The sequence below is a fragment of the Nannospalax galili genome, unplaced genomic scaffold, assembly GCF_000622305.1.
Source record: "Nannospalax galili isolate Female #2095 unplaced genomic scaffold, S.galili_v1.0 scaffold249, whole genome shotgun sequence".
Classification (NCBI taxonomy): Eukaryota; Metazoa; Chordata; class Mammalia; order Rodentia; family Spalacidae; genus Nannospalax; species Nannospalax galili.
Genome location: NW_008360307.1, coordinates 860,706 through 872,608, shown reverse-complemented (window position 1 = coordinate 872,608; position 11,903 = coordinate 860,706). Strand labels below are relative to the sequence as shown.

The 11,903-nt window shown below is 34.7% G+C and overlaps 1 protein-coding gene across 1 annotated transcript in view; it reads right to left on the bottom strand.

Moving 5' to 3' along the window:
• Positions 1–572: 572 nt before the first annotated feature.
• The window catches only part of Meox2 (mesenchyme homeobox 2), a 73,138-nt gene continuing 61,807 nt past the window's right edge, over positions 573–11,903 (bottom strand). Inside the window, exon 3 of the mRNA XM_008824428.3 lies at positions 573–1,927. Within this exon, the coding sequence (XP_008822650.1) occupies positions 1,703–1,927 (225 nt within the window). The 3' untranslated portion in view covers positions 573–1,702. The remainder of the gene's footprint in view (positions 1,928–11,903) is intronic.

Genomic DNA, 11,903 nt, shown 5'->3' with positions numbered 1-11,903 from the left:
AAATAATTGTAGAAAAGAGACACACTGGTACCATTTCTAATTACTTCTGAGTAAAATATACAGCAAACAAAAAGTGATGTGATAAAGTGATACATAGGGCCTTGTCCTTCAAAGCAGGAAGAGTAGTCCTTGACTTCTTAAATCAGCAATATCGGTTAAGACTGAGCATCTTTGTTAGCATGTTTAGTTAATATTTCACATCAAAGACAGGGTATTTTGAATTTAACATATTCTTTCACACTGGATATATAGCTCAGTGATAAGACACTCATCTAGCATGGCAGAGGCCCTGTATTTGGCACTAAGCACTGAAATTAAATAAATTAATTAGATAAATATCTATTAAATTTAACCTGGCATGGTGGCTCCAACATATAATTCTAGCCCTTAGGAGACTGAGGCAGAAGGATTGCTGTGAGTTCAAAGCCAGCCTGAACTACATAGTAAGTTCTAGACCAGGCTGGCCTAGAGTGTGAGCCTGTCTTAAATTAACAAATAAACAAACAAATAAACCTACTAAAATTAAAGAATTCACAGTAAAGAGATAACAATTATTTACAAAGTATCATTTATTAAACTTTATTTTACAAAATACACTTGTTCTGTGTGAGTATATAGCATATGAAAAATAATGTACTTTTACTGAGTTTAATTTGCAGACATTCAGAATTTGTCATCTAGCCTACTGAAGAATCAACTTTGTTTTGAATTTTATTTGACACCATTTCCAATAAGAAATAAGTCTTTTCCTTGTTAACTGAATCACATTAATGGAAGCAAACATTTTAAAGAAATAAAATCAGATGTCTGCCACACAAGTTCTTTCTGCAAGGTAACTGATTTGCCTATGAGTCTAATTTCTTTCAAGCTATAAGATAGGAAGAGCTGAGGAGATAGGTAAGTTCTAGTACAATGTATCAGCAGCAGTTGGTAGTAAATGCAACAGAAGATTTGTTTTGTCTGTGGTACAAGAATGTGTCCTATCAGACTCTACTGCATTTTTCTCTACTTGAACACAAATAAGCACACACTGATTGTCTCTGACTGACAAAATGAATAAAAATACAAGAAGCTGGCTGTGGTTGTCAACAGGAGAGCCTATTTTCATTAGCTAATATGAATGAACTGCTAAAATTAGTGAAGACAGGAAAATGACTTAGGGGTAATATATACAGAGTTAAAATACATTTTTTTATCCACTTGGTGATTTCAGGCATTGTGGCTGTTCAAGACAAAATATTTCATGGGTTAACTTGATAGCAATTTAACTTTCAGTGCAAGCAAAAGCAAATACCTGCCACTGTCACACATGACCTGGTACAAAAGGATGTTCAAAGCAAGTTCAGTTTTGGCATCTTCACTAAGGAGGCATCTTGGAGGAAAAAAAATTGTCTGAGTTTGCTCATGATAGTATTTTAATTTTCTGTGCAAGCAAATGCAAACACATATCTAACTGTCACGTTGAGGAACAGACATATCTGGACTATGCAAAGCAAGTTCACCTCCATCTTGACTGTTGAAGCATCTTCAATAAGAGGCACTTAGTGTAAACCTTCTATCAATCATGAAAAACAGACTTGAGATGCCTGCATTCAATTATCTAAACGTCACTGCCATAGTCATCTCCCATGTAAACGATGTTTGGGTAAGATTTGCCATCATAATGTTGCTTTCCTGAGAATGAAGCTGATCTCTGCATGTATCATAAGTGTGCGTGCTCTGAGCTGTGGTCACTGTCGCGACTGTCGTCATTTGCTAGCGAGTCCCCTGTCTGCTGGAGGGTAGCTGCACCGATTCCTGACAGCTCCGAGGGGAGAAGGGTTCCCTTTTTCACATTCACCAGTTCTTTTTCTCGAGCTGCAGCTCCTTGCTGTCCTCCTTTGACTCTCTTCCACTTCATTCTCCTGTTCTGGAACCACACCTTCACCTTGACAAGGAAGGGAACAAACAAAGAAGGCAATGAAAACTAAGCCCTCAAATGCCCATGCATAGCTATCACAAGTGAGAACTAAAATCACGCAGCACTAGCAGCACCCAGTTTAATCAAGTTTCGGTTCATAGTAGCTTAAAACTCTTAGAAAGTGCATACAAGATAAAGTACATACAATAAAACTACAGTGAAAACAAGCAAGTAGAAGTCAACTAGCATAAGTCAAAACTGTCTGTGGCTCCCACCACAATTGCTTTTACAATGCTAATTAGGACCACTCCACCTCACAGTGAGCTTGCTTTCTTTACAACTATCCTTTCTCTCTCACACCTTCTTCTTAGCCACTTTTACTTTGCTTATGTGATCTAACAGTTTCCTAGAAATGTGGTAAAATTAAAAAATGTTTAGCAATTATTGAATGCAGATATTAAGTTCTATAAAATATTCGTGTCAGCTCTGTTGAGGTTCTTTATCTTTAAGAAACTTAATTAAATTTGCTTAATATTTTGTGAGTATATCTGTAACAAACACATATATTAGTTGTATATACATATATATTTGTACATATACAAAAAGAGCAAGCATGCACTTAAAGACCATTCATCAGTAGAATCACGTATATATATATATTATTTGTATATTCATACATACAAAAAGAACAAGCATGAACTTAATGAACATTCATCATTGGAATCAGGATGATATGCCATCATCGCTTTTCATTTGGGGACATTCTGGTCTTATCATATTGCATTACTCACCAAGTATTCCTATTAAGCTAATTGGCCTTTCATATTATATTTCTGTCCATACCCAAAATTACCAGAAACATAGAATTTGTGTATCATACTCAAGCCTTATATTTTTAAATCAGATTTTAAAAATAGCATGTGACTCTAAAAGTATGCTGTATAATTTTACTTACTCTATGACAATGGAATGTTCTTAACTATGTACTTTTTGTCCTATTCACATTGATGGAAAATTTTACACTAAATTTTTTTACTGTCATACACTCTTCTTATTCAGAACTGTTTGAATATATGTCACTGGTATACATTCTACTGTCCATAAACACTTGAATTATTCCCCTCTACTTTTAAAGATACTCTTGTGATTGTATTCTAAAAAGTATCCCACAGAACTTCTCTGGATGTACATAGAGGAACTGAATCAACGGGTCAAAGAAGATGTGAGGCTTCATCTGAGCACAGTGATAGAAAAAAGCTATTTTCCAAAGATGTAGCAGGTTAGTTCTCCACCCACCTAGTCATGAATCCTGACAAACCTATAAATTTGCCAAAATTTAGAATTCTCTGCATTATTTTTTCTTAATATAATAACTATGTGTTACCATGCACTTATTTTGCATTTCCTGATTTCTGTTCATATAAAGCAACACATCAATGGCCCAATTGCATTTCTTCTTTTGGGAACACAAAAGGTCATAAATTGCCAAAACATAGAGATTAAGTTTACAGAATTCTGGTCCATGGAAAAGACTCCTATATTAAACTTCACCCACCCAGGGCTTAGGGACCATCATGGAAGAGGGTGTGGAAAGATTGTAAGAGCCAGAGGGGAGATGCATGACCATATGGAAAGAGTCCTACAAGCTCCTGGGTTGCTGCTCATATGATACTATGGCAATGATGTCAGCATATACAAGTCCCTTGCAAACTCAGGCAGACAAAAACCTTGAATAGAATTGGGGAAATGAACAGAAGATCCCAATATTAGCTGAAGAAACATTGGCAACTGATTACTGCTAGGTGAGGAAGAGCTGATCTTCCTAAAACAAGAGACTCTAGATAGACTGACTAGACCTCAGTAGATGGACTTGCACTGGGGAACATCTAGGGACACTGACTTGATACTGCAGGCCTTAACACGAGTGACAGAGTATATGGGTTTTAGTGGGGGGAGGGTGTTATGGGAGAGTGCCAGTGGGGATGGGGTTATAAAGATGATTAAGGTTGTTTGAGATATTCTGTATGAAATACACAAAAATTCAATAAAAACAAAAAAAGTAAATTAAACAATAACCAATAAATTTACCTGGGTTGTTTGTATTGAATTACATTAAAATTTATTTTTATTTTTATAGACTTTTTTAGGCATATAATTTAATTTTCTTTTTTTATTGAATTTTTGTGATTTTCATACAATGTAGTTTGAGGGTATTTAGATTTCCTCCCATATCCATACCTCCTTTTACCTGTAAGACACTGTCTTCACCCCTCCCAGCAGCCATCATTTACTGAGTTTCTTAGGTTGGGTTGGGATTTTTTATATCCCCATGTCTAGGCTGGGGTTTTATCTGGTTTGAGCTTGCATAGGACAAGTGCATGCTGTCACCATTGCTGTGAGTTCATATGAGTAACTGGCCAGCTGTCTGGAAGATTCTGTTTCAGTGTGGTTATCCACCACCTCTGGCTCTTACACACTTCTTGCGTACTCTTCTGCAATGATCCCTGAGCCTTGGGAGGCAGAGGTTTGAAATAGGTGTCCTATTCAGAGACAAGCACTCTGCAGCCTCTTTTTCTCTGCACAGAGGCCAATTGTGTCTTTATAGACTTAAAAAGTTTTCCTATGTCTTTTTACTAAATAACCTAACCTTGTACCAGTTATCTTTACTTTGTTGTAACTCAAGCTTTTGTATGTCATAGCTGTATAGCTACTTTATTATAGTTTTTATCAAATTTCTGTACCTTTGACTAAATGTATCTCTATATGTGATAGGAAAATAATTGCCCTATTCTTAACTACAGAATGTTAAGAAGAAAATGAGAAGAAATGCATTTAAATTTCAAAGACATGTTTACATCAGTGATTTCATATTACATTTCACCAGAATCAGTATACTATATTCAAATGCTTGTACAACAAATAATAGGACATGTTTTAGCTCCAGACTTCCATTGGTGTCACTCTGAGTCATAACTGGATCCATATGTCATGCATATCCCATGCAAATATTAATCCACTTGACAAGAAAGAATAAGAAAATGTAGCAAAAAAATAACTGTTTAAAATAGTTACTAGGTGTTCATATAGTATTACAACTTACTAATCAAAAGGTCAGTAGCTGTCTTTTATTAGCTATCTATCTAGGGACAGAGAACTTTGACTATGGGTGTGACCTATACATTTTTATAATCTATTTTCTCTAGGTATTGTTGACATTACTTTAACTTTATAGATGAGAAAATTCAAAACAAAGATTAAGTGAGTTGAATAAAATTATACAGATGGAAAAAAATGGTGCCATAATGTAACCTCAGGAATTTTTTGGCTCCTGCTGGTGCTGTAGTTATTTTTTTTCTTGGTTCCTGTTATATTTCAAACTTTTAGTTTTAAAGCACTAGGTATAAAAAAGAAAGCGTATAAAGTATGTGAATTCCATCCATATAATTGCTATCATTCATGTAATTTCCCTACTTGATATAATTAGGTTTGTAAATATGACACTATTTTCCTGTTCTATAATTTAGGTAATTATGTTACTCTAGCTAATTACCTTCACAAGGCTGGTGTGTCCTGCCTTAGATCTGTTCTGTATGAACTGGGTTCTACTCTTGGCTTCTCCTCTCTAATTTTGTGTGAGTCTGAGAAAAATATACTTCTCTATTTCTCGATGTCCATATACGTAGCACCATAGTAATATGATCTTCAGGATTATCTATGGGGACATTTAACCATTGACCATTCAAATGGGAAGGAATGTGTGCCATCATCATCATCATCATCACTGTGATTAAGGCTGAAACAATGAAAATAAACTTTATGGGAAAAATGGGAGGCATACATCCCTTAAATCTGTACACATTTCCAATATGAAATGCATAATTCTAAGTGAGAGAAATGGTAAAAACATCGCATTGATTATGGATCAATTAGTATTGTTTTCTGTACTTGCTGTATGGAACCTCACGATTTTGTCTTTTCAAGAAGACTGATAAAAGATGATAGCTATCAATGATCACCATCTATAAAGGTGTACATATATGTATATAATATATATATATGTATATATATATCTGCAGATAGATATGTGGGTGAAAACACTTGGTCACTACATAGTAATTTTAATGTCTTAAATTATTTTCTTCAAGGGTTTAATAGTATATTTGACACTAGAACTCTATGTAGTAATTAATGGAGCAGAAAAGCATCAGATATATAATGGATGATTCATACAGAGGAGGAAGAATGAAAATTTTTGAAAGTAATAACATCCATAATTATTTTTGTGTTTACTTTTACTTCTTTTATTTCATTATTTATTTATACTTATTTACCATTGTAGGTTAATAAATAAATTTTATAACAATATCACTTACTCAGCTTGGTTTCATTGACTGTAATGGTAAATACTATCTAATGAGCTCTGTTAAGATTTATCAACATATTTCCTATAATAATCTACATTTATAAAGTATAAAGAGTAAAAATAATCTCACGTCATTGGTGTCTTCTATATTATTTATTTATTCTTTATTACATTTAAAAATAATACCACATGTCTAGTAGCTGGTACTGTATCAGATCAAAGAAAAGAGGGAACAGGGAAATAAATAACTAAAACACATTCAGAGAGAGAAAGAGAGAGAGAGAGATTTGTAAATAACAGCTCCTTTTCTGGCTGGAGGTGAAAGCTGTGTTTTGTACAGAGATATGTAAGATGCAAGGATTGGCTTCATATTTTATGGAATTCTTTAGCTGTTTGCTATGTGGTAGACATCATTCATATTCTTTGTTAAGAGATGTATCCTCTCAGTGGCCCTAGAAATGGCATTGAGCGCTATCTCCCCTGCCGCTTATCAGTACCCACATGGCTATGTTGCCACAGGGTTAGCATAATTCATTAGCATTTTTTTCTTCCTCTGGAATCTTACATTCTGGCTGTTGTTGGCATCCCACGAGCTTCTTTTGAGTTTTATCCTAGTCAGCTACCAAAGAAGCCTACACCCTAAGAAATTGGGTTACCAACTATTTTGCATAAAACCTGAAATTGAAATATTTAGTCATGATAAACTTCATGAACTTTAATATTTATTTGTGCTTCAAGTCAGTTTTTTGCAATATTTTATGAAAAGTTCTAGATAAATTAGGACTTTTAAAAAATTTCATTCTTTCAAGCTTGTAGCTAAGACTTCATACAAATTGCTAACAATTCAAAAAAAATGAAATCCTTTATCCTAAGAATGTGAGTAATGAAAAAGTTATTTTTCATAAAATCAAAACAAGATGATCTGAAACTTATATTCTCTTAGTATCTCTACGCAGACAATAGTGTTTAAACAAAAGCATCCTAACAAGAAATACTTAAAGTGGCTGGTTAAGTCATAGGCCCTAGGAGAGGACCTAATATTATTCTGCTAAATAGACATAATAATAACTGTCCCCTAACTACCAGCCTGGTAAAATATGTCTAATGGTGCAATAGTGGCATTAATGTCATAAGGAGTAATCAATCACTTTCTGGTTGTATTTAAGACATACTCCTCAAAATGGAATCCATACCTGGCACAATTATCAGGGTCAATAATCAATGGCTAGACAGATCAAAGGCCCTGGGGAAGAACTACTATTACTTTGCTAAGTAGACACCGTTTTAAACCTACTCCTGACCACTCTTTGTTCAAACTATAGTATAAATAAGAGCACCTCTCAACCCTCATCAGAGAAGTTTCTTCTTGCAGTGTGTCAGTTAACACAGAGACCCATAACTGGTCAATAAGTGAAGATCTCATGAGATCTCTGTATCAGACTCCCTCCTTCAAACAAAGGCATCATGGCAAAAGAGAAACAGTGATTGTAAAAGGCAGGGGCCATAGATCTTCAGAGAAACAGTATTTGCCAGACATGACAAAGCAATTGCACATATGAGCTCACAGCAGCAGGCACTGCATTCACAAAACTTTCAGGAGATTAAGCCAGAGAAAATTCCAAGATGGATCGGGGATGGATTTATCAAGTTCCACCTTGATCTGAGGAGCAATTGGCAATTGCTGGGTACATGAAGAGGGGCAAAAGTTTTCTTCAGGGATGATAGTCCTGAGAGACTACCTGTATTCCAGTTGATGGCTCCACACCTTTGCATCCACTGCCAGTACTAAATGTACTTACTGCTTATTAAAAACAGAGAGAGCTGGGCGTGGTGGCCCACACCTTTAATCCCAGCACTCACTCAGAGGCAGAGGCAGGCAGAGTGAGACTGAGGTCAGCCTGGTCTACGTAGTAAGTCCCAGGCCAGCTGAGGATACAAGGAGATCCTATCTCAAAAAACCAATAATAACAACAAAACAACAACAAAAAACAATACAGAAAACACACACAGAGAAAAATAAAATGGGTGGAGAGAACTTGAATTTTGGAGGGAAAAGTCTTGGGGGCATAAGGGGAGATTTGGAGGGGAGGGAATGGGAGTAGATATGATTCAAACATTATGTACAAGTATGAATATTAAGTAAATATTAAAAGGAAGAAATAACTAAGGTACAAGAATAACGCACAGTAGTAGCTAATATGTGTGTACTAATTATAGTCTTTAATTTCTAGAATATCTTACGAAGTTTATTCTTCCAAAGTTAGAAGGTATTTAATATTTATATTACTTGGATGATGAAACTACTCTAAGAGCAAAAGTAATAATGACAATATCTGACTAATGTTACAACAGAAAGCACCCAAGAAAAATTTTCTGCGATTGTCCCAGAAAGCATTTTTTGGTTATTTGTTATGTTTTTGTTGTTTTCTTGGTTTAGAGACTGGGTTTCATTGTATAAGGAGGCTGGCCTGTTGCTCACTATGTAGCACATTCTGGCCTTGAACTTGTAATCCTGCTGCCTTAGCCTCCCAAGTACTGGGATTATAGGCATGTACCACCAAGTCCAGATTTAGAAATTATACTTTTTAATCCTCTTTGAAAATATTGCAAAGGACGATCATTGTGTCATTGGGTAATCACTGCTTTTTTTCAGCTTTTCATTTGATTTGTTTATTCACATGTCAGTGTTGTATGAATTACATCACAATGGTTATCCCCAGGGTTTGCAGTATGTCATAGGGAAACAAAAAAATAAATATGAATCTGTAGTTTCACATAATTTTCTAAGGTATCCAGAGGCTGAAAGAAATTTCAATATTATAATGCCATACCCATATTTATATAATACCTTAAATATCCGTCTTTTGAAATGACAAACAGATATTACACTAAGCATTTGGATCAAAAAGGAAATTTTCAGTGATTTACTAAGATGTCTTCAAACATCTGGAATTCATGGAGTTATTGCTCCAACTCTTTCCATTTTTATCTGAGCAACTGAAGTACTTACTGTTCACACTCTGGCAAATATTGATTCATATCTTTAAGATGTGAAAACACACAGAGAATAACTGAGGAAATATAATTTTAGGTTTAATCATGCCATTCACAGTGATCAAATTAATTCGGTCATGGCAGTGAATCTGGTACACCCAATGGAAATAACCACTGGAAATGCCCTGTAAAGTCAGTTCCAATGCCTGCCTTTGAAATGAAAAATTAGAACCATGAATGCTTTTAAGGCAAGGAAGCAACAGGAAAAGCTTTGACTCTGTGTGCTTCTTGTCTAAATAGATACATTTATATCTGTTAAAAGAAGGACTTCTGTCATTTTTCAAGAAGGACATTGGATTGCTAATTTTCCCCTCCTTCTCTCCAGTCTCATACAGAGTTGGAAGGGCATGGTGGGGTGGTCAGGGTATGTTTCAGGTTGAAAACTGAAATTTTGTTTACAGAGCTGCTTCTCCCCTTTTCACTTTAGCGCGTTGTTAGGACCTTCACCTGCCTCTATAAGTTTCCATTCTGTATCCTCTTTATACATGTTTGTGCATTACAGTGTAGTAATAAAGTATACGATGTCTCATATTTTTTTAACAGACTGAAGTTCGCTTCTTTCAGCCACCAGCAAATAGCAGAAGAGTGAGAATTGGGCAGTGGAGAGGCAGGAGGAAAATTCTTCCTCAGCAGTTTTGTTCTTCTGGATACTGTTGCATTTAGTGCAGTTCATCTCATTTTCCATTCCAAAAATGGACTCATAGTAACAATTGTGTGAACAAACTTGTTAGAGAACTGATTCTTTTTAACTTGGCCTTTTAGGAATGTGCCAGGTAGCAAATTCTAACAGTCACTTCATTCTCTTTGTATCTATTAACATTCAAGTCAAAGGGCCCATTATCAGCAGTATACTCTGAAAATTTATTACTCCTGGTCTTATTTTCCATAAAAGATAAAAAGGCTCATCATTCTGTTATTTTTATTATTTTTTTATTTTATTATTTTTTAATGTTATGTTTATGAGTGTATTAAAAGAATGTGTGCAAGTGTGCCCATGTCATGCATTTCCCTGGAGGTCAGAAGAGGGTATCAGATCCCCTGGAACTGGAGTTATGAACAGTTGTTAGATGCCACATGGGTGCTGAGAATCGAACCTGGGTTCTCTGCAAGAGCAGACAGTGCTTTTATCCACTGAACCATTCCTCCAGTCCCTCACTCCATTATTTTAACTGAAGTATTCTTTGCCTAAGTATATTATAAAAAATACTTATTTGACTGTGTCAAAAAATCTAAACTAAATCAGGTACCTTTCTCCTTTTGTGTTATAAAATTTTGAACAGTAATCTGTGAAGACATGAACTGTGTGCACTCAAAGTCACTGCTAGGTGGCTATCAAACTAGTAAGACCAGGTAGAATGATGGCCTCATCTCTACATCTTGCCTAACCTCTAAAAGAGTGTCAACAATAATTGGTAATGTGCTATCATCAATATGCACTAAATATGATGCTAGTCACTTCTAGTCATCACCCAAATAATCAAAATAAACCACTCATTTCCTGAAATAAAGGAACTCATCATTTTCATAAGTAAAAATCTGTAGAATAGTGAGAATTTTGTATGACTCAATCTAGTTAAATTAATATTTTGGTTGTCTAAGTTTGTTACAATATATGTGATACTTCATTATCCTATGATTTCATTTATTAGATTTAGAGACTATTGTCTTAATCTCAAAATTATAAAAAAAGTTAAAAGGGAATTATATCAACTATAGCCTGACCTTTAAAAATATTAATTTCAGTAGTAATGTGTAAAACCTAAATAGAATTGGCAAAGGGATTCAAATTCCAAAATCTGTTATGAGTTCAGTGCATGTCCAAGTTCTTCATAATTCATAGGAATGTGAACAGTAATCATTACAATGTCTCCACGTCTTTCATATCCATGCCTCCAAAAATTCTCCATTATTTTAGTCCTGGTTTCTTACTTTTTAGATATCACAAAATATTTGCCTGTACTGCTTTAAAATCCTAGGCAGCTAAAAAGAAAAGCTTTTAGAATTAAATCTGCCAACACAAAACATGAATATACTAAAAATTTCCAGAATTTTCTCAACTTCAGAAATCTTTTACATAAGGTTTTCTTTTTTAAATCTAAAAAATGGGAGGATAATGTGTATAAGGCGTGTGTAAAACACTCCACAGGAGAAGTTTTCTTGAGCATTTCAATTTATACTGTATACTGTGATGGAGTACCATGGTGGTGACAGAATGTTACTGTTGCTTAAGCACAAATTAATATATGCTTCTTAATTGAGGAAACTGGTAAAACAGACAGAGATTTTTGGACTACTAAGAAGACAAGCTCATATTTTCCCCATATGCTTGCTTGCAGAAAGAATATTAGAGAAAGTTTCTGTAACATTTCTTAAAAAAGACTCATTTTGCATATGTTTATATGTATTATATGTAAATATACATACACATAGCTACATGTATGTGTGCCTGTTACAAAATCATGCTTATGAGGTGTCGTTCTGTCTCTAAACACCCTATGTTCTTGTTTATTTACATAAAGTATTTTTTTTAATTTTTAAAAATGATTTATTTAATAACAACATACTTAGAAGAAGCATATGGGGAAA